This window comes from Cyprinus carpio, chromosome A7 (assembly GCF_018340385.1).
Source record: "Cyprinus carpio isolate SPL01 chromosome A7, ASM1834038v1, whole genome shotgun sequence".
Lineage (NCBI taxonomy): Eukaryota > Metazoa > Chordata > Actinopteri > Cypriniformes > Cyprinidae > Cyprinus > Cyprinus carpio.
Genome location: NC_056578.1, coordinates 38,098,422 through 38,122,648, shown reverse-complemented (window position 1 = coordinate 38,122,648; position 24,227 = coordinate 38,098,422). Strand labels below are relative to the sequence as shown.

At 37.9% G+C, this 24,227-nt stretch overlaps 1 protein-coding gene across 2 annotated transcripts in view; it reads right to left on the bottom strand.

Annotated features, from left to right (window-relative positions):
* The window catches only part of LOC109061742 (myotubularin-related protein 13-like), a 129,177-nt gene that overhangs the window by 14,228 nt on the left and 90,722 nt on the right, over window positions 1-24,227 (bottom strand). For both annotated transcript variants that reach the window (XM_042761074.1, XM_042761076.1), the window contains exons 18-29: window positions 16,242-16,412; window positions 15,229-15,500; window positions 11,950-12,122; window positions 11,473-11,546; window positions 9,889-10,084; window positions 7,869-7,996; window positions 6,139-6,314; window positions 5,146-5,273; window positions 4,864-5,065; window positions 4,008-4,204; window positions 2,958-3,095; window positions 1,766-1,849 (exon numbers count right to left, since the gene is read on the bottom strand). In XM_042761074.1, the coding sequence (XP_042617008.1) occupies window positions 1,766-1,849; window positions 2,958-3,095; window positions 4,008-4,204; window positions 4,864-5,065; window positions 5,146-5,273; window positions 6,139-6,314; window positions 7,869-7,996; window positions 9,889-10,084; window positions 11,473-11,546; window positions 11,950-12,122; window positions 15,229-15,500; window positions 16,242-16,412 (1,939 nt within the window). The remainder of the gene's footprint in view (window positions 1-1,765; window positions 1,850-2,957; window positions 3,096-4,007; window positions 4,205-4,863; window positions 5,066-5,145; window positions 5,274-6,138; window positions 6,315-7,868; window positions 7,997-9,888; window positions 10,085-11,472; window positions 11,547-11,949; window positions 12,123-15,228; window positions 15,501-16,241; window positions 16,413-24,227) is intronic.

Sequence of the window (24,227 nt, the reverse complement as noted above, 5' to 3'; positions counted from 1 at the left end):
CACTGGCACACAGAGCATTCAGAAGCTCATAAACTTCTTGTCATCGCTGCCACATGGCTTTTATTAATCGCTACATTATATTTCTCAGCAAGGAAGGGGGTGAAATTGCTGTTTTTAAGTTACTAAACTCAGCTTTATTGTTTGAAGAGAGAGACAGAATATAGCTGTCGGTCATTTAACATTTTTATCGTAAAATGTATCGTTAAAAGTTGATTAATATTAAATAATTTGCAGCTCTTTAATGTTAAAGGTGCTGTATGTAGGATTGACACCGAGTGGTTGAACTAGGTATTGCAGTCCAAATTCAAAATATTGGAGAGGGTTTTTTCTTAGACCGTTGAGCCTTTGATCTGAAGCGCCTAGTATGTGCAGCGGTCGTGTGAACATCCCTAGACTAGCGCAAGTTAATTCTCACACAATTAATTAATACTTTAATAGCATTTATAGCTCCTAACAGGCTGTGACTATGATAAGTTATTACCTCAAAATGTATGTCAGTATACAGTTTTCCCTATTGCTCGCGTGCCAGCGTTTATCCCTCTGTGTGCCACTGTTGGCACACGTGCCGTAGGTTGCCGACCCCTGCTATAGTGAATCATTTCATATTATTACTAACAAATTAAGACTTCCACAATATGCCACTCTTATTAACCAATTATCAACTACCAAATAATTATAACTTCATCAGATAATCATCACGTGTTCTAAAATAGAAGCAATTAAAGTGAGTATACATACAATACCCATATGTATGTAATTTCAATGCTATGGGCTTTGTGTAGATATTTAAAGATGACCATCTAGTTAGAATGTGTTAATTTCAACATCTACTAATACATTTTTAAATAATAAATAATATTAATATAACATTAGTTAATGAACTATGAACTAACTTTAATGATTAATATATAATTAATATTTAATATTAATATTTTTATTCATGTATAAAATATGGTTCAATACTTTTTTTAATAGTAAAGCACAATTTTAGTTTTCGCACAGTATCCATTTAAAAAACTATCGGTTGATTAATCAGAATCAGCCAGTTTGGTCCAACCTAGATATCGGTATCGATAAAATCCACTTTCGGTCGACCTCTACTTATGACTTTTGATATTCAGACTTTCATATGGGGTTGGAAAGACATGAGGCTGAATAAATGACACAATGTCATTTAACATAAAATCCTGTCGCAAATGTACATTACTCTACATGTCTCTTTGATCTGAGGTGAGTGTTTGGTAATGGGGAATTTTGAATTAAGAAGATGTGAAAATGTGAAAATCTGAATCTAAATCTATGTAATATTCACTTCCGTGATGTACAAAAAAGCACAAGCTGTTTTCACAGCAAAGACCTTCCTGCATTTAATATCACATTCAAAGATAGTGTGCAGATATTGACCTAACTGGGGAGGTGGACACTTCTGCACCACACACACCACAAAATCATTCACAATAGGCGTTCAGATGGCTAGCTTTTTGGATTTTATGAAACACTCTCTGTACTTTGGAGAAATGTGGCGACAAATATCTGCAAGTTCAGCAGAACCATCACCGCAAAAAATGAAAAAGCAGGCCAAAATCAAAGCAGCATAAGTGTGTGTATGTGTGTGGGAAGACATGTGGTCTGTGACAGAACACAGATAATGAGATATCAAGACCGAAGACTGTCAACTAACGATACCAGATGAAAGATGGGGAATTGGTTTGACGCTAAATATCTCCTTGGAGTCGACGGAAATGAATAATAGAGGCCCACTCACCTCCTCTGGCGAAGCTATTGGTGAAGGAAATGTCCAAATGGACAGGGGCCATCTTTGGTATCCTTGATGCCCTTCTTTCGCTTGCTAAACAGATTAAAACACACAATAACACACCATGCATCACGTACTAACATAAGCAAAAAAGACATCATAGCTCTTTCCAAACCCTAGTTAGCTGCCAAATACCAATATAGATAGCATCCTAACATAATGGAAGCAAACACTGATCAGAAATGCTCTTTGTGGGTCTGTCAAGTCACTCATGTATCACTCCTTACCTGAATCCCAGACTTAATTTGCAATTTTTATCTAAGAAGCATAATAATATATAAAAATACAATTGTTTGGTAAATCAACAATGCAGTGCATTCTGCAATGGCCTCATTCAATAAGGAAACAATTGAAGGCAGGACACGTTTACTGACTTGCTGTTTGGAAAAGCCTTTGCGTTTGAACATGGCTATGATACCTAAATGCTTTCTAGATAGGCGGCTTACTAGGTTTTGGAACCAAACACAATAGACATTAATGCTTGTAGTTAGTAAACATCTCAACCCAACCACTTCTGCAGGCCATAGCAAACGTGGATTAGTATGGATCAATCTAGCTTATGGATGGTGAGGTGCCCGTATGCAGAGAAAGATCCATTTCAAGGTCCAGTTACACAGTAAAGGTTTTGAAGACACAACACTGCTCAAGTCAGATTTGGGCCTGGTCTCTTGCTATAACCCATCTTGAGTATCAAGGTCTGTTTTGAATAGAAAGAACTTGAAGCTGCCACGCAGCACTATCATCAGAACTAAGCTAAGCCATTTGCTGGTGAGAGGAGTCTGCGTTTTACCCAGCAGGTGGGGATAAATGGAACATTATGGTGGCGACACTGCATAGCTTACAGGGCAGGATCTGTGTGGTCTGAGCCATCTGCAATACGGCTGTGGAGAGCAGTGAGTGCAAGGAGAGAGATGGATGGGAGGTGACCTCGACATGTCCTGCTCTCCTTACATAACCACACAATTGTTCTCCAGTTCCTTTGGAAATCAGCCCAAAACATAAATAACATTTTGTGCAACCAAGAGGAAACCAGGAGGAGATAAGAGCCTCGAAGAACACTAAAAGGTGCAAAAACAAGTCTAAACAAGAAAGCGAAGAATCAGGCATTGAGTGAAGGATGCACCTGATATCTTTGGAGTACCTGGGGACAAGCCGATGAGGGAACGGTTGGTGAGAGTGTTACTGCCGTTGGGTTTGAAGTAGATGGGGATGGAGCTGAGGATGGCCTGCAGGTATTTCTCTTGTTCCAGACTGCTGGAGGTCTCTGAGGAAGTCGGAGCTGGTAACAGCAAGAGAGCATCATCAGAACAGTCGTTTCTCTCTTGAAAACGTATTAATCTCACACAGCCAGACCTTTGAGTAATTTAGTGTTTCACAACCAGGGCACCAAAGAAAAGGGGAGCACAGGATGAATTAAAATATTTTAAAAAGAAAAATAAATCACATTTTTTCCCTTCAATGACTATTATTTGTATTGAAAAACATACTAAATCTTATAGAATCCCATCAATACTCCCAGTTCCTGTTAAAAAAAGTTTTGAAAGCAAGCAGCCTTGTTATAATTAGAGCAGAAATCCTAGAGGAAATATCTTATTACACCAATATTTTGGCAGCATTCTGTCAAAAATGTTGAGAACAGGAATAAATGGCCAAAGGTCTGGTCCACATTGTAGCTTATTCTGGCCAAAAACCACCTACGACAGGATAAGGAGTTAAGACATTAAAAAAAGACCCACCACAGTTTGTTTTCTTTATGTTCCGTTTAGGGGCGAGTATTTCTGAATATAATAGACAGCCATGAGGAAAATGTAACTAATGCAGTGGTAGTTTCAGTGAAAAGTCTGGTAACCTTTGTCAAATCCAGTGATTATTTCATCTTCAAAAGTGCTTGTTTCATCAAACTGGTTGTTTGTAAAAAAAAGAAAACCCCATGTTCTCATATTCTCGAAAGTTGCATGAAGTCATCCAATCAAGATTAGCGCTTGCCAGATCAAGTAATCACTGTCTAGTGTTGTTTGCAACATGCATTGGATAGTCAGTGAACAGGCTGTGGGCATGTTGTCTCAGGCTGAGACTAATCTTTTATAAAAATTATAATCATAGTCAGAGCAAATGTTTACAGCCCTGTCTGATTGTAAACCATCCCTAATACTGCTTGATGTAATATGCATATTTTACTGCACAAACATACCTGCTGAAGAAGGGTTCTGAGACTTGAAAAGTCCAACCACACTCTTGCTATGAAAACCACCCGAACGAAGTAAAACCGCTTTGGTGCGAGGGTGTTTCCAACACACCACTGGCAGGCGGTTGTGCCGGTAGCAGCGGGATACCTTATGGAGACTGCTGTCCTGAACGGTTTGAGGCACCACCAGGAGACCAGGGTAACTGTAAACCGAATATTATTTAGAAAAACACTCATGATTCAACAATTGTAGCTGAGAGATTGCTTTGAAAAATGGTACATCAATTTCTGTTATTGTTTTTCATAGGGCACTCCATTCCAAAACCTAGCGAGCTACCCACCTAAAACCTAGAGAGCACTTAAAAGTTGCAATGAAACAGAAGTTTCAAAAGAGCTTTTTTTTTTAGTGAGACGTACAAAAAAACCAAGAAACAGATAAATTGTTTACAATAGGATCTATAACATGCATTACCAAAAAATATAGGGTGAATGTTCATTTAATGCTGACTTTAAGGCATCACAGGGTGTCCTGAGGCTATTCCAAATATATGCAGCAAAATTAAGATACCTTGATTTTTCCAAATTCTAAGGCACTATCACATTCTCTTCCTTTAAAGATATGGTGAGCCAATCCTAGAATGAGCTGAAAAAAATTCTTAAATCTAAACCTTTTCAACCCAAATTAAAATATTGTGTGGTCAGCTTAGAAATACGTGATAATTTTAGACTACTGAATATCAGTTGAATCTTGTGAAGAGCACTATTTATGCAGCTTGTAGAGTTGCTGTCTAGGCAGGCAGTAGGCAGCAAGGCTGCTCACTAGGTTTTCAAACAAAAGTCTAGGAGTTGGGTTGCTTCTTGCCTGCGACACAATGAGTAGAGCCTGTTGACTGCCGTAACACGGAACTGCTCTCCGCTTTTAGAGCGGGTGGAACTAGCGCTAATGGTACCCAATCCCAGCCTCTGGTAGTCACGGAAACAGGCTCGCTCCACTAACTGCTCCATAGTGGACTTCTCTGAGGTCTTCAGTGTGCTGCTGGCAGGGGGCTCACCATCATCTGAGACTGAAACATCAACATCACATAACTGAAGTGCAATGACTGCTGACATAAGACATTTTTTTAACGTTGTGAACTAAACTCACTGGAGATGTCATCATCCTCGTACCACGTCATGCGACTGCCCTTTTCGTTTTTCTTCAGAGTGGACTGGCGACCCATTGTGATCTTGCCTGCCATTTTAGCCCCTTTCACAATGGTCTTAGATAGTGTTCTACAAGAAACAGATTTTCATTTAATTGACCAATACACCCAAAATTTGGTCATTATTTGCTCACCCTCATTTTGTTCCAAAGCTTTATGACTTACTTTCTTCCATGGATTACAAAAGGACAATTTAACAACATCTTGGCCACTCTTTTAAATATAATGAAATTGAATGAGCACTGGGGTCAAGCTCCAAAAAAACAAAAACAAAAAACTAATATCATTACAGTAGTCCATATGACGTGTGTGCTAAATTCTGAGTCTGCTGAAGTGATGCGATAGGTTTGTGTCAAGAACAGATTGAAAATTAATGTGCTTTATCTCTCCTTGGTGCTTTCAAAAGAGATCATTAGGTAGTGATGTCTAATCAATTAATGTGATATTCTTTTGAGTCTGATTTTGAAATCAATTAATCTGTTTTTATACACATTGAAAAACTAGATTGAATGATTTATTTATGAATTGGACTGATTCAGTTCTCAAGTTCAGCTTGACTCAGTGATCCAGTAATAGCGCTTAATAGACCCCTGAAAAAATGATCAGTAAGTTTTGTGTGACAAACATAATACAATCGCATGCACTCTGAAGACTTGGAATATAGTGCACATCTGTATAGACTAATTGTATAGTGCATATTTTTTAAAGCTTGATGACTTCAGTCATCCTTCACCCTCATTTCCACTGAAAAAAGAAAATGACATGGGTTTGGACTGACATCAGGAAAAAGTTAGAGGTGAAGCATTGCTTGAATGTTGTATTTTTGATCAGGATATCAAGAGTTTGTTGCAGCATCAACAGTAGCAAAAAAAAAGGAACAACACAACTCAACACTGAATCCTAAATTAGCATTATGAAAAACATATTGCACTGACCGAAAGCCCGTGTTTCTCTCTTTCTGCTTGGGTAATATTAGCTGTGGTGCAGTTTGTCCTGCTGCAAAGGCAAAGGTACTGAAGATGGATGGTGGGTAGCGGATCCGTTGCAGGTGTTTCCTGAAGATCTCTACCATCTCTGAGCTCACCTCCTCATCAAACGCCACCTTAATTAGCTAAAACAAAGCAGGACATACAGTCAGACCAGTTGTCCAACTACCATACTATACAGAGTGATTTAAAGGGATACTCCACCCCAAAATGAAAATGTAGTCATTAATCACTTAACCTATGCTCTTCTGTATCATCCGCGCCACAAGGATGCGCTGTTTTCTTTCAAATCAAAGCTAAACACATGTAGAAACAGCACATCCTTGTGGCGCGGATGATACAGAAGAGCATGCGCAGCATACGGTGATATGGAGAAACACAGAGGAGACTGCTGACAAAGGAATTGTTGAATAAATCGTTATTTTTGTTTTCTTTGCTTACAAGAAGTGTTCCTGTCGCTTCATATAACCCAGATTGCACGTCTGATGACAGATGGAGTATTCTGACGATGTCTTTCATACCTTTTATGGACCTTGACACTGTTATTTACTCAGCAGTCTATTGGACAGTCACAGGCCTCCTGGTTTTCATCCAAAATATCTTAAATTGTGTTCTGAAGACGAACAGAGCTTTTACAGGTTTGGAACGACATGGGAGTAAGTGATTAATGACAAAATTTTCATTTTGGGGTGGAGTATCCCTTTAACTAATAGTTTAGAATAGAGCCGCCGCACCTTCATGAAGTGAGAAAATCTGCAAATAATCATTTGAAATTTTTGGGGGCAAGAGAAATGACTTTCAGAAGTGCTCTGAGCTGGCTAGCAGTATGGAACAAGATCTTTTCCCACTTTACTGGGGAGAACATTCCAAAATGAGGTTTGGCTGTGCAAATGCTTGTCTGTGTGACCCCATATCCCCTCTCCAGCACTCCTCTATCTTTGCTCCTCAGGGGTCGGACCTGATCTCTAACGTGGACTGCAGGTCTTAATGAGGGTCTGATAATGTACCCCAGACACCAACTGCTGGCAGCCACACATGGGCAGACCAGCACACATGACCCTCGCTTCCATACAGTGCCTGATTTTATAGCTTAAGTTTGTAAAACGATAGGAATGAGCCATAAAATTTTTATGGGCTTATAGTCCATGCATAGTGAAGAACACAACATGTGTTTTTCATGCTCTGTCTTCGTCCATGAAGAGACTTCATGATAATGAGTCAGAGAGAGACGTCTGAAACATGCACATTCCTCTTCAGCAAACATCACTCCTAATCAAGTTGTTCCTAAAGAGGCTTTTTTTAATAAGTGCCTTGGACGGTGAGGCAAAACAGAGAAGTTCAAACCAAAATACAGGAAATAGGGAAAGTTAACCACTTAAAATTAACCTTTTAAAACTGACGTTATGTCTGCTGTGGTCCAGTGACACAACTTGCCCCATGTTAGGGGTGAGCTGTGTCATGTCAAGAATTATTGAGGAATATGCAAACAATATGTATTTCAAATAAAAATATATGAACAAAAAACACAATTTACTAATGCACAATCCCATCCCAAACCACTGCACATTATTCATATCTTAAAACAACGAGGAAAAAGTTTAATATTCAACATATCTGGACAATAAATATTCATATTGAAGCCATTTACTGGCTGCATAGCATATTTTGTGCACCAGTACCTGGAAAGAGGCAGATCTCAGCTGAAGCCCCTCCTGCATGTTTTGCTGTAGCTGGTTCTGAATGGTGATCTTCTTCTCCTTAGTTAGAGTGGATACCGGAAAACTCCTGATCACGGCCTGTTCGCCAACTGCGCACACACAGACACGAACATAAACACATGAATACAGCAGGGTAAAACTATCTAAATATAGAACAGTCAACTCTCAACCTCTTTCAAACAAAGCTCTTCCACCACCTACTCACGCTTTGTTTTTCCAAACCCATATGAACTCAATTAAAAAGATATAAATGCATTTAGAACAAACTTGGTTTGACGTCAAATATGATGTTATGTGGCTTGTGGCGGCAAGTTTGAATGTGCATGAACGCACATATGACCTGGGCATTGTTAAAGGGATAGTTCTTCCAAAAATTCATATTCTGTCATAATTTACTCATGCCCATGTTGTTACAAACCCAAAAGACTTTGGTAAATCTATGAAAAACTAAGATATTTTTAATGACACCAATTTTGTTTCCTATTGAAAGTAACCAAAACCAAAACTGAAAACCAAAACTGAAAGTAACTGTGCAAGCACTTAACGTATGAGATGCACTCTATGCAGGGCTTGACATTAAGCCCCGACATGGGCTTATCATTTGGAAAACCAAATTCATCATTTAGTTATCTAAGTAAAAACAGATAACTAATTATCTAGTTATCTATCAGCTCTTACTTTATTAAATAAGCATATGGTAATAGGCCCCTTAAATTGATTGCTTTTATAAAGAAAAATGTTTCCCCTAACCTTATCAAATGTATGTCATCTTTCATCAGTAAATTAATTTGCCAAACAAATCGCGTTATAATTAGAGTAGGAGTTTATATGAATGTATCTCTGAGGAGAACTGACTATCTTTAGAAAAGTTTATGTGGTATTTTTTTTTCAATCTTTCCTCTGAACAATGCATGTTAAAGTAGTATTCATAAGCATTGCTGCTTTGTTTACAGCAGTAACCCAGGAAACGCTGAATTATCGCTGTTCATAAGCGCCACCTGCTGGCAGAGAGTGAATCTGCATCTCATTCAGCTCGTCTGCTGTTTCGTTCAGATATGTTTATATGTTTCACAAATCTAAAGTCAGATCATTATGTTTTTGCTTCAAATTTTGAAATTATACAGTCTAATTTAGATTAAAAACTACTCATGCTGTATGTATGCTGTATCTTTGTTTGGATCATGATTAAAATCCAGTGGTTGCCTCTAATTTTAAATGGAAAGAACACAGACAAAGCCTTAGTTTGTTCATATTAAGAGATTTCTTTTAGTTGTGTAATGCACTTGTTTGATTTGGGGTTTGTTTTAAAATTTCAATTTTGTTTTGTTATATTTCAATTTCACAAAGAAATGTGCAGCAAAAGCCTAATAAAACGACACCTTTTCATTTACTGTACAATGTCTACAGTCTCATTTTGTTTAAAAAAAAAGTGAGAAAATCGAATCGTGAAATCAAAATCGTGAATCAAATCGTGAGTTGAGTGAATCGTTACATCCCTAATGCATTTACATTGTAAAATTATTGCATAAATAATGTTCTGTGATTAATGTTTTACTTTTTTTTTTCATACAAATATGAAACGTTGGAAGCGGAAGGTGGTGCCAAGTGACTGTCTTTATAAGTGAGTCACTACAACCAATTTGTTTAAAGAGCGGATTCATTCAAGAATGAAGCAAATAACATTCTTTACGAATGGCTCTATGAATCATTGACTCATCCAATTAGTTAAAAAAAAGGCTGAATCATTTAGTAACAAAACATGGCTGTGGGTTGCTCAAAGATGCATGACTGCTCTGCTGTAATCTTTGTTTGGAACTATTTTCAGCAGTCAATATTTTGTCTAAACGTCACTTAATATTAACTACTTGTTGACTGAACTGTTGTATAATATCATTGTCACATTTGCAATTATTCTGATATTCGGGAAAACAGGTCACAAAATCCAAGAAGGAATTCTGGAAAGTCACAACGTCGTCTTTACCTAAAGGGTCGTGAGGAGTGCCTTTGAAAACGATACGATAAGTGGTGAGGAAGAGTGCTCCCTCTGCTGGCAAAATGTGCGGCCCTCCCAGAAGGCCGCCGGTGGCCTCCTCTCGACCATCTGGGTCTAGGACCACCCGTAGCCCCTCGGACACCAGCTCCTCTCCAGGTAGCAGGGCAGGCCGCAGGATCTTGGGCTGGAGAAAATCATTGTCATTAAAAAAATCATTTTCAGCTGAAGACCAGGAGCAAATGCTGTGGTACAAAGATGATTATGTTCACAACACTTCTCCTAAACAGAAATATAAGATTACACTGTTATTCAGTTTGTACCAGAAAAAAGCCAAGTCTTTGTGGTCTGCTTTTTGACAGACAACAAACGATTCTCTTAATGATGGAGTAAGCATAATTTATTAGGTTTAGTTCCAGGCACAGTAATCACACTCAAGCCTCGTCTGTTTACCACCAGAGACACAACCCATCAATTTTTACACTGTCCAGGCTGCGTGTTCTTTCCTGGCCCCGTCCTGGTGTCATTATCTAGCCCATTAGTTGGATTCAGAAGGGTGACAAGAACTGAAACGAAGCCGACTTAAAAAAAAAATAAAAAAGGGAAGTACAGCAAGTATTTGTTTTGTGGAAATCTGCCATATTAGAAGAACAGTCTACCTCACACTGGGGATGCCAGTTGGGATCTCCATCAGTTACTTCCCTGGATTTCTACACTAATAAACAATCTACCGTGGTTTCTTCTTCCGAAAAACAAACTTGGTCCTGTACAGAAACAAGGACTTCATCCAGCCCAGAATTCCCTCTTCAACCAAACAGTTTTTCATTGAAGTCAGGCAGAGTTTTCATAAACAAAACTATTTTGGTGTAATACGGATACATTTTATTGTTTTAAATATTTAATTTATACCTTAAAATATTTATTACAAAAACTGTTGCAAATGTATATCTTTAACTAAACATTGTCTTATCAACAACTACACAGAAAGCTTCACAAACCTTGAACACGAGTCGTCTTGCTTCATTTCAAGTCAGAAACGAAAGAGTTTGACTTTGTAAGATGTTAAACGTCTTGATGGATTTCTTTCTTACAAACGCGCAGCTTTTAACTTCACAAGATGTTAACTGATGGACTGGAGTCATGATATAATGTGATGTAATGCTAAATTTCTTCAAATCTGTTCTGATGAACAACTCCTTCATCTTCGTTTTCGGGTGAATCGGTGCATACGAAATAGTATACTGTAGGTAGGTATTACTTTTGAATTTTAACATCTTGACCATTAAAAAGTATGTTCTTTATAGTATGAATATGGGTAGTATGAATAAAATATGGACCTACTACATCAGCAATGTTGTTACTGTCACATGATCTACCAGTAAATCCTCTTTCCTGTGGCTTCATGGGATAGTAAAGTTTCCATCGACCCCGCACTTCAGAATCTCAGCAGAAGTAGTAGGTCATCCAGGTACTTTTCGCCTACTTTTTTTCCCGAATACTATGAATTCGGGCATGCTACTCTTTTGGCGTACTGTTTTTCATACACTGTATAGTAGGGAAGCATTCAGTTCTTACCTTCTGAATGGGAGGCAGTCTTCTGCTTTCTCTGTGAACTGCCTCTAGAGTCTCCATCTGCATAGCCACAAGACCTGAAGAAACAGATAAATACCTTGATTCAGGAAACTTTGTGAACTGGGTTACAATACTATGCATTTCGGTTTCAAAACCACCTAATATCTTTAATTGTCGTTCAGAGTGTGACACCAAAATCCATGTACTGTATAACAACTCTAAATTAATTTTTTTCTATGCAGTTTTGACCGCAAGGAATATATGTGAAGCAATAAATTAAATTCTCACAGGAGGATTACTGACATCCACTAGTAAAAATGATGAGCACTTACAACCTTTGAAAATATACACTTACCCTTGTACATCTATATACATTTTAACCTACAATCTTAATGTTGCTTAAGTTCACGTCAATGTACAGCTGTCTTAGACTCCTGCAATAAAAGTTTAAATGCTCTGTGTTTTTGCACACTGTTTTACCTGGAATCATACTATGCAGACTCTTGATGTGATCCTGTGTCACTCCACTCTCTGTACACACTTTGTCAATGAAACGAGAGATGAACCTCCCCACAGAGTTGGCAACATCACTGGTCTCAGAGTCTTCAAATCCGCTTTCGGTGTCAAAGCTCTCAGCCACACTCCCTGCAATACTGTTTATTGCACGAGACAAATTATATTGCAGACTTTAACACAACACAACCAACAAAAGCAATGTTATTCTCAATATTCCTAAAATAACACACAGCTATTTAAAGAGGCTTTGATGTAACTCTGCTACTTTAGTTTACCGACCCATCACAATTCAATGTCTTGTTTAGTCTGCTGCACACAATTGGTTTGAAATACCACTGTTAGGAAGCAGACGGCTCTGATATCTCCTGGCCTTAGTGCACATTGTGCTGGTGAAAAAAGCGATGTAATTCCCTAACTCTGTTTACAAATAGAGAGAGAGCAGTTCCTGACATTTCAGGCAGAAAATAAATCAAGTCTATAGTAAAACTAGGCAGTGCAGATTTTCCCCAATCAAAGCAACTTTTGCAGAAGAACAACTTTTCTTTAACAAGTCTTGTAGGAGATAATTACATTTTGCCCACACATTGCTATTTGATTCCAAGGGTGTTCTGAGTCAAAACCCCAAATCTATGGTTCTTCCTAAAGCCAAAAGTATCTATCCCTTATCCAAGCTCAGCACCAGCTCTCGTACAATCGTGATGTGATTTTCATCAAGCACAGTGATGCAATGATTTTTTCAGAGTACAGTGAATGTGTTGCTAAATTATTGAAATATACAATTCTAATCTCGGGGTACTTTAAGTAAATATTTTACGTCTCAGCAGTTTGGCTGACAAAACAAGTTTGGGAACCCCTGCCTTAAAGTGTTTTTCTTATTTTATAGTCTGGCAGGTGAAAATAATAAGTCTGATCGCTTAGAAAAGCAATTGCATGCTTTTCAACAACAGGCATAATTTGAGAAGTCATTTATGAAATTCCCTAATCCTAGGTGCAAGCAAAAGTAAAACGATATGCGTGCCATATCAAACACCACTAATTAAAAATAGAGAGGAAAAAGAAAACATGTGGCATCTGAGACAAGCACTCTCAGTGTGCCGTTATTGGCCTTGAAAACTTTCTGAGGAAGAGAAAAGGACAAGAGGAGGGAAAGATCAACTCTGGAGACATGCATTTGGCCGAACATCACCCGTTTTGACTATGAAGCCTCCCAAAACTAACACATATTATTAATATTACTACAAAGCTCTACGTCCCCATCCCTCCATCTTTTTTTGGTTATGGCTGAGTGCTCCATCCACAAACAGCCAACTCATTTCATCGTTCTGCTGAAGCAGAGCAGCACTCGGGCTACCGGAGGGGCTGAGAAGGATGTGGTGTATAACTGGATAGGACTCTTGAGGAACTACACCGGGCTACTTCTACTTGCGTTCTTGCTCACTGACTGAACCATCTGTATAATTTTCTGTTGAAGACGTTGAGAAACAATCAAACTGATTTATTTGGAAAGTGTGTTTCGTAACCAAGGTGAAAGGACAACTGTCAGCCCCTGCTGTGTGTCTTTTCCATTTTAACTGATCTGATGTACGCCAGATGTACTGGAGCACCAGTGACCTGCAAAAGTGTTTAAACCCGTACCCAATTCTCTCACTTTACAGGACTATAACTGACACATTGAAATTTTGCTTCTCTGTGACATTTTTATTTCAAAGCACTGAAACTGATTTTAATTATTTTCAGTGAAAGTGACAAATGATTATGTAATGTTATAAAGCACCTTGTGCTTGAATTATTTACATTTAATCATTTAGCAGACGCTTTTATCCAAAGCGACTTACAAATGAGAACAGTAGAAACAATCAGATCAACGAGAACAACAACGGTATACAAGTGCTATGACAAGTCTCATTTAGTCTAGTACAGAACACGTAGCCAGGGTTTTTTTTTTTTTTTTGGGAATATGATAGAAAAGAAAAAAGGTAAGTACTAGTATTAGTTGGTTAAGTGCAGGCGAAAAAGATGAGTCTTTAGATGTTTTTTGAAAATGAGTAAAGACTCAGCTGTTCGAATTGAGATCGGGAGGTCATTCCACCAGCTGGGAGTAGTCCAGGAAAAAGTCAGTGAGAGTGATTTTGAATCTCTTTGGGATGACAACACAAGGCGTCGTTCACTTGCATAAGACAGTGACAGAATTATGCTGTTTGCATAAGCATTTCATCATTTTAAGAACCACCTTTTTCAGTATCATTTCTAGTTTGAAGATTTTGGGCAACTCTTCTGCTCAGCTTAGCTCCAAGTTAGTCAAATGAAAGTGGTTCAACAATTTTCTTTCACAAACTCCACTGTTAAAGCAGTAATTGATTCCAGTTCCTCCAGGCACTGAGTAAGACAGCCACATCCAAATAAACAACGATTTATACTGTAGGCTAAATTTTTTAATTGGCCAAAAAAAAAAAAAGAGTGTTTACCAAGCCTAGGAGTTTTACTTAATATTATGCACTATAATTTTAAACAATGCACATTCTCATAGCATGATGCTACTGTCCCCATATTTCACTGTATTTGGCAGCATTCATTTACCCAGATTTCAGATCTTATTTGAGCACAAAATATTCTCCCACATCTCTTCTATCATGAGTTACTATTAAGTCTTTCTTTCATGTGGTTCCCTTTGAGCAATGGCTTATTTTGTTCCATCCTCGTAGGCTTGACACCTGGGCTGCTGCAACTTTAATCTGTACTGAATCTCCGTCAAACGTGATCACTGACCTCTACGTGCGTTCACCTTGATTGCCTTCATGAATCAGTGTCTGGGTGGTTTGATGTAGTGATTTGGACTTCCTGATTTGGACACGGAACACACAATTTCCTCATTTATGCCTTTCGCTCTTACTTTATATTCACAACACAATGACCCATTAACTTAGGGGATTTTATGCTGAGAAAATGTGGAAGATATTTTAATCATTTGCAGGGACAGGTCAACTGTAAGTCAAATGTGCATGCAGGGTGCATTGCTTATGAACGTTAAAATTAGGTATTATTATATTTTGTTTTTATTTTTCAGCAGTACGGGTATGACACTAACAATGCCAAGATCATGGGTTCAATTCCCAAGGAAAGCAAAACTGATAAAAATGTGTACCTTGAATGCAGTAAGTCACTTTGGGTAAAAGCATCTGCCAAATGCATAAATGTAAATGTAAACACATATTCTGCAAAGCATTGTAGAAGGAAGTCTCTTGCCTGTTTGTGAGGATGCTGTTGCTGCCGCTCTCCCAGTCGGCTGCAGGTGTGGAGCGCAGCAGCTTGTTTTTGCTGGTGTCCAGCGGTACGAGCAGGTAGACCATCAGGCTGGCATAGTGGATGGCCTGGCTGAACACTGTGCTCTCCTCGTTCTTCACCAGCACCTGCTGCTTCTCTTTGCTGAGACTGGGCCAAGCACGTAACTGCTCTGCTGCGAGGTCCATTGCGGTTCGCTCTGACTCACTGGATGCTGTGGACAGTGTGCTCTGTTCTTATGACGAAGAGATGGGAAACAGGGTTAAATGATATCCCTTTTCTACTGAAATGGTGCCAGAGTCAATGCTTGCTAGGGTTTGTGCCAATCTCTGTTAAAACCAACCACATTTTGTCTGACTTGAACAACAACCAAACTCACAATTTTACTACAAAATGTACTCATTAACAAACAAGGCACACCAGCCTTAGTTTACAAGCCTTACTCCTAGTGCGATTTCTTGTTTTTATTATCTTTTTATTGCTTATAAACTTAACTGCAATCATAAATCACTAATAAACATTACTACAATATTACGTGGGTCAATTAAAAATATGATTGTCCGAGATAAAGATAAGGAAAAATCTAGTTTGAAATGTGTGTGCCAAATTCCTAAAAATGTAATATTGTGTTCATGTTGGCTTTGAAATTTTTTTTTTCGACAAAAATTTAACTTGGGATCATGTGATGTATCCATCAAATAAAAATACTTGAGTAAACGCATCTTAATTGTTTTCAGAAATGTTCTTTTCATCAATATTTTTCAAGGTAAGCATATAAAGTAAACTGACCGATTATAATTCATAAATATCAGGGTTGCACCATATGACCTAAACCTGATCTAACCTTCTCGTCTTGTCATAAAAGATCAAATTATCTGATATTTTAAGATAAAATTTATAATTCAAAATAAAATACATTTCAAAAATCGAAGGATTAGTCAACAAGTTAAAAAAAAATGTAGACTTCAATACTTTACCTTGGTCTTGGCAGTGATGAGTTGTTTCTCCTCAGGGGTGGTGAGGTAAAGTGCTCTGATCTGGTTTTGCACCTCAGAGTAGAAGGTGGCCTCCCAGAACTGCTGACTGGTCCAGATGGGATGGTCTTGTACGCAGGTGTAGGCGAACTGGTCCACTCCAGCTGTCAGTTTCTGTAGGTGAGAAGATGGATCAGCGGACAACACAATGTGAACTAATCTCTGGCAGCCTGCTAAGATAAACAGTGCCTGCTACTGTCTTTATAACAGGTCAAATTGGCCGAGCTGGGGTCCTCACAGCTCATGAAACCAACTGGGCTGTACAGCACTTGTAAAGGAGTCCATTAAAAAGCACGCTGAAAACAGGAAAGTAACACAACGCTGCCAATGGTTTTAGGAGCAATCAGTCATTTTTAGTGGTCGTAATGTTCTCAACACATACAGTAGGCCTCATAGAGAGAGATTGCAAAGCAAGACTTTGAAACATGACCCTAGTGTTATTCTGTGCTTTCCAACGCATCCAGATCACCTGAGGCCTGACTCTAAAGGACATCTGCTAAAGCTATGAAGGCTGTATTTATTGTATTTGCACATACGGATGTAAAACTTAGTGGATCACACACCATGCATGACGTTTTTCTCACTTTCCATTGGTCTGTACAGCTCACACCTCTGACAAATGAAACGACAGATGGACAGAGGGAAAGAGAAAAATCAGGAGCCATAGAATTTCTTTGCTATTTTTAAAAATGGTCATAAGAGAACCATCAGAACTCCCTTTTCCATATTGCAACAGGTTGAAAGTAATGCCATATAAACAAGAATGCATGGATCCATTTGAAATAGTACACCATCTAAGCTTCTTAGCACACAGTTTTTTCATGGGTGGGGTGTACTAAATGAAAACTTATTGCATCCCTGTCCAGCATCATTTCTGTCATTCATGTCACCTCAAATCACAAACGTTGAAGAAGAACAAAAAGGCTTCTTGATGCTTCTTCACTGCAAATCACTGCTATTCTGAACTTGTGAGCTAAAGATCTTTCAGGAAGATCGTAGCTGGCTTGTTTATGGTGGTGGTGTGATCAGCTCAAACCAATGGGTACTATTTACGATAGACAGCAATTTGGAACAAAACCTCTGAAAGCAAACTGTTTCAAGCAGAGGATCTTAGGAAGCCCCTTTTGCTGTTTCAGTAAATCCAAACCCAATCATGTATAATCCCTGTATATCTAAAGGATTTTTCATTTTGACATACATTCACTTTCCCACTCTCCATCACTGGGAAATTACCAGCAAAGACATTAATGTGAAGGTTTGTTTGGGCAGTTTATCTTTCCCCATGTAGTTGAAAAATTCTAATATGTATTTCAACACCAGCAGACCCTATAATACCGACTTGTCTGTATCAAGCTGTGCTGATAAATTCAGTTTAAACATAATTCTTGCAGAGACAGCTAAAGCTGGCCAGGTTGAAGCTTTGAGAGTTTGCAGATCATCTGAGGCTGCCTAGACCCCATTTCATCAAGGCTGACACGCAGATGGAGCTTAGTGAAAAAGTGGCAAGAAATGCAGGGGGAAGCAGTGCAGTTGTTATTGCAGGATGCGGACCAGGAGCGCACTGCCAGAGGAATATTATTTGTCTTCAACATGGTTGTGCACCATCTGACTGACAGCAGATGGGGGGTGGATGCATGCAGACTTGCCGGTTCTCCAACAACAGATGTGAGGGGGTCAGTTTGACCTCTTCCAACTGTACAGCCTTGACAAGAGGAGAGAGAGATACGGAGCAGGCACATGTCAAGATGTTGCATTGCATGGGGGAATATTTTTGATCAGACTTTGTGAAAGTGTTTAACTGTGGGCAGGAGATGTGCAGAGAAAACTGATGCCTGGAATGATTTGATTCTTCTAAATAGTGGAGGTCTTAACTGTTGGCTGCCAGAAGGAGTTTCTGCTCAACTTTTACCTACTAATGTATCAGGTGGAGGATCATGCGACTTTGTGTCTGCACTCCTATTGGTAACTTTGTTTAAGAACATGGTAGCCGGTTTGTATTCGGTCCAAGGTAGCCTATCAGCTCCAACCAACTTGACCAAGAAAGCCCCATTTGGTAGTGCAACTGATCAACTAGAACTGTTTTAGGGATCCCTAATAAGGATGAAAAGCAATTGCTTAATTTGTGTCAGAAAAAAAAGATCTCATTGTGATCTGTGAACAGCACTGGGTAATGATTTACCAACATTATGGAACAAATCCTAAGAGACATTCCATTTGCAGAGCCAGGAAGAAATCAAAACAGCCCTGTTTAAATGCATTATGTCGTAAATGTCATAAAAAATTCATGCCTATGTGAGCTAAAAGACATCTAGGATTAAACAGCACATTTATAATTATGATTTACTGTATGTCAAACAAGAAAAGCAACAAAGAACATCAGGGCAAAATGTTAAATGGTTGGACAAACAGAGCCGTCTGGTCCATCGGTATGCAGGACATGCTGTAATCATGTCCCACAATGCTAAGTAAACAACCGAAGGGTCAAGCTATGGTCAGCGAGAACCATGGCAGGGTTTTGCTAGCTCGTGGATTGACAAAAAAATTAATGTAACGCCTCGACGACAACAAACAATCCAAATCCATTTCTGCTGAACTGTGGCTGAAACACTTGCCTGCTGCAGACAGTGCCAGAGACATTCGTGGTAGTTACAAACCACAATTGTATGCGCAAATGGCATTCATTTATTATTTCAAGCAGATACCCGATACCCGATAACAAATATAACAAACAGACATAACATTATTTACTGACAAACACTACAGAAAATCTCTCCCTTTCCCATAATACAGTCACGTGGATCTATGCAATGTGTGTGACGCAGTCTACTGTGCAAGTGGTGCGATGGTCAAAACTGGATCTCTCAATTTGTCATATGGCATATATACAGCTATATTTTAATGTTTATTTTTTGGATTTGGTTAAGATTTTAAGGTAAGACACCACAGCCAAAAACACTTTTTTCATGCATCTGTCAATTTTGAGATTTTTTTTAAAGTAATTTTTTATTTTTTCAGACTAATGGAAAGAAAACATCCAAAATACACTGTTAGACCTAAGTGTTTCTTTTATAGGACTTTATATTGTCTGTGGATTTAAATTACAATACATATGTTTAAAAGAAAATGAAATAAATGTTAAAAATCTTGACTTCAGCAGCATGTAAATACACCAAACTCTTTTTGTATTTTTTAAGGTTTTGTAAGGTTTTTACAGAGGGATTTGTTCATCTGTATTTCATAAACCTGATTTTATACATTTTATTCCTTCAATTTTAAATATTTATTTATTTATTTTTTCTGGTTGTTGACAGTATTTTCTGATTTATGTAGTGATAAAAAGAGATATTAAAAATCCTCTCAGTAAAAACCTTTGACTCTAATATGTCAACAAAATCAAACAAACAAGAATTTTTTAATCATATCTTTGTTCTTTGCCTCATTTACATTTAAACATAAGATTTCAGAAAACCTGTACTCGTACATTTACTGGTAACAAGAACCAGTAATTGCAGTCTCTCTCTAGTAATTTTTCAATAAAGGTAACTGTATGTAAAGTAATGAGTTACTTTTATTAAGAAAAGAACATTAAGGTTATTGTTTTTAAAATTTGAATTCAAGCACAGAATGAGCAGATATGGGCGAATTTAAACACTCCTATCAACATCTTAGGACAGACTACACTGGTGTAGGATACCATACACTCATAAACATGCTACAGGTGCACATACAGAACAAAGCAAATTCCTGAAAAATCTAGAACATTCCTAGACGTCACAGCACTGCAACAATGACACCTAACGATCTCGGTCAAGAGGGAGTTAATGTTTTAAGATTGAATTTCACTCAAATGCAAACAGACCGCTCACCGAAAGAGAGCATGTTAAGTATGTTCCCATGTCCAGTGGCATGCAGACCTTGACTACAGAACAGCGTAGCCCTCTGGGAAAGATGACAATGTGCTGGAGAAGTGCCACAATGAGCCAGCTAACCAAGTAAAAGACTTTCTAGAATTGAAGATGGCATGAAGGAGTATAATTCCTTCTTGCATTTATGTAAATACATACAGTAGGTGGCCAACCAAAATGAGATTTTTGCTGGCGTGAGTGCCGCCGCGTCTGCAAAGTGCATTTGCAGCTTTTGACCGCTGAATGGCGCTTTAACCACAAGTTATCAAACAAGCGCATCAAAGCACATTTTTGCAAATAGCCATCAGCTTTGTCTCGCCGACGTGTTACATTTGACAGCTGCAGTCGGGGAAAATGAAAGAAAAACACTGTAGTTAAATTACTGAATATGCACAGATGAAAGTTTAGTACTTAGGAAGTTATGTGTGTTTCTTCGAACGAATTCAAGCAGGATAAATGTCAAGCCTGTGTCTGAGCCTGTGCTTATATTTTCTCTAAGCTACACAGTATTACACCATATTTTAGATTTGAAACATTTAATAGGTGTGCAGTGTTATTTATATAATATGAATTGTGTGTTATATTATCCTAAAGAAATGGTGGTTTACTTTGCATCGGAGCATCTAAATAATGGAACAAGTATAGATCAGGACTGATTTGTTGCAAAAAAATCATGTGTAATTACTTTAAATCATGAAACTTATACAAATTAGCAATTTATTAAAAGTTTTAACTAAATGAAATTAATTAATGAAATGATATCCCTAAATTCCATCTTATTTCCCCCAAATTCCGTGTTTTAGATTTAAATTTTTCTGGATTTTGTTTTAACAGTTTTATTGAATTTTAATAATCAAAACTTTGTCTTATCAACTGAATTCATAAAACAATTTTAATAATTCAAGATTTCTGATTTAATACAAATCTATTATAAAAAAACATGGTGGTAATCTAATGATGATATAACACGCTACCAATTTCATCTTTTAAAATAAATTAATTTCTTTGTAAAAAAAAGTGCTGCACAACAGAGGTTTGCTGTTAAAATGAAAACAATCCTTATAAAAATAAAGCTTTATAACTGTACTTTTATTACTACTACTACTATTAGTTTGAGAAGAACATTCTATTGTGCAATAATAATATTATTTTTGTCACAAGTTCATCAAATGCAAGTCAAACCAAACTTTTATTTTGACAGGCGGTCGTAAAACCCTACCCTTTAAATTTCTATGTGTGTATGATATGGCAATAGTTTATCAAACGAAATGGTAAAAGTGTAATGGTGTTTACAGAATAACATTTACGTGGAAAACTATTGGTCATTCTAACCTCGCACTCATAGTTTTGATTAAAAAAACATCACATCCAGTCGAGCAACCGAATATGGTCTAGCCGCAGAAGTTCAAATATTTTAATGCATCCGAAGTTCAAATCGGATCCGAAATTTCTGCATACGCATATGATCGGAGTTCCATGTAGTTCCCACACTACTCTCCATCAGAAATTAATGACTTCCAGTCTATCTTTGTCAGAGATAGTAAAAAGGTGGTTTTACAGTATTTGAGTATTTGTGTAGCAAACAAAACTGTGCCACTCTTTCACACTTGATATTTCAATAACAGATTTCTGTTTGCTCTTTAATATTCACAGACCGCATCACGATTCGATTAAGTGTACAGCCCTACTTTTGATTTATTCATCCAAAATTCCCAGAGTTCTGAAACATTCTCCATTATACTGTAAATTCTATTTTTATAACTGGGCACAAGCGCAACAGTGATAAATGATGAGCAACAGGATGTTTCGAAAACTGTATGAACAGGACTACTCTGGAATTCTGCAGGGTAGCCAAACCCACTTTGAAATCTCACTGACCTAAAATCCTGCTCCAAATTGATTATTATTAACCATAAAATGTGTTTTGAACGGATGTGATTGTGACTCGTCACAAACAAATTATTTGGTGCTCAAAACTTGTTTATAAGAAGAGAAAATACCCAAATGCAATAAATAACAAAAGCCAGACTCTGACCTAATTTTGTCCACATTGAACATCCCCTACCATTACACATGTAAACTGTCTTTACATTTCATCCTTAACTCTTCAGTGAGCAGGGAGGCTCTACTTGAGTGATGATCTGTGAATGACTGCCCAGAATGTCAATGACCTTGCTTATGAAAGATCAATTAATTGCCTGGAGGCTCAGCATTTCCCAGAAGAAAGAGAATGAATCAGAGCTCAAAGGCTAAATGAGATGCATGCCGATCTCTAGCGAGAAACCTTTTGACCTGCTACGGCAAAACTGACCGTGTGTGAGTGCGCGTGATTTCTCACAAGTAACGTAATAACGTATCAGGTGTCAACAGATGGCATAAGTTGTTTTTTGTCCTACAAAATCTCCATTTGAGGTGACTTAGAGGTATCCATGGCATAACAACATTGTCAAGCAGAGGAACAATGAGCTAAGAGTTATTCAGGTTACGTAAAAGCCCTCATTTGCAATGCTGAAAAAGGTTTAGGCTGTAAATCAAGGCAAAGAGGTAGTTGTAAATGGAGCGGATCTTTGTGGGAATTGTTTTGTTGACTTTGTGGTCAAGTCTTTGAGTTCCCTTGGCCCAGAGGTTAAAAAAAAAAGGTGTTTGCTAAGACAAGTATCACAGTTACTCATACTTAGGATTAGGAATTGGAACAAACCCTTATCCCAGATGCATAACTCATTGATCATTCATATTCAGCCGTTTGCACTATGAATGATACCTTGACTCATGCAGCTTGTCGAGAAGAGTTGTGCTTTTATTAAGAGATCACACTTGCTATTCAAGAATGCAAAGGCTACATAGAGCACTATTGTATCTGCGATAATGTCCATGATTCAGTTGGGTCATCCTTAAGTAGAGTAGCGGGATGCCTTTATCTCCTGCCAAGCCTGCACTGAGAACCTCAATAACATGCAGTGTGGTTTAGTACAAGGCTACTGGGAGTGAAGTGAAGGGCATGTGGATCACAGACTTATGGAAAAATGCATGAGGGTTTAATTTTGGTGCTACACAGGGATCATCTAAGGACAGCCCTGAATGCAGATTAAAGCAACTGCACAGCATTTTAAGTGCATCTCGCTGGGGTTAGAATTGATTTCAGGTGATATGTGAAATATAGGAGTTGAGTTGACCTGAAATAATTTAGCCTTTGGTTTGCGTGATATCAATGGCATTACTCCTTCTGGAGCACTGCAAAACAAACAAGGTTTCACTTATCTCTCTCATTGAATGTGCTGTTATTGCTAGATTGAGGGCTTCACAAATCTGACTGTCAGCTCATTTCAGTGTAATGCTTTAATCAGGATTGGCTCTTACATAAAAATGGCAAATGTGAAACAGAAAAACTGAAAAAGGTTTGAAGAAATTGCTTTCAGATGCCTTAATGAAAGACCTGTTTGCCTCAATGCACGGAATTTTCAGCTCTCCAAAATGGTTTGTGGAAGGTGCATCTCATCAATTAAAATGAACAATAACTGCGGAAACATTTCAGATTACTTATCTCTACAACTAATTAGTGGTGCTCAGTTGCATGTGAACAAACTACTAACCCTGAGTATTAAACTTAACCTGTGACTATCCAGCACTGTTTGTGTTACTCAACGTGCAGCTTATGATTCAGTGTTTTCAGTGTCACAGTTCAAAGTGAAAGGGCATCTGAGATCATTTGGACTAACACCTCGGGTGTGCATTATTTTTCAATTAATTTAAATGCCCGACTTCAATTATTCCTTACATATGAACTGTGTGTTGAATAGGGAAGCACAACATTTTGTTCTTTTACATGCGTGCAGCTCATGATTCAGTGTTTTCAGTGCAATACACTGCAAAACTGTAATTTATATATATATATATATATATATATATATATATATATATACATATTTAATGAAAATTTAAGAGTGTTGGAGTGGATTTTTACAAGAAAATACTATTTCATTTTTTTTTACTTAAAAATTTCATGTTACCTGCTGCTTCTTTGTAA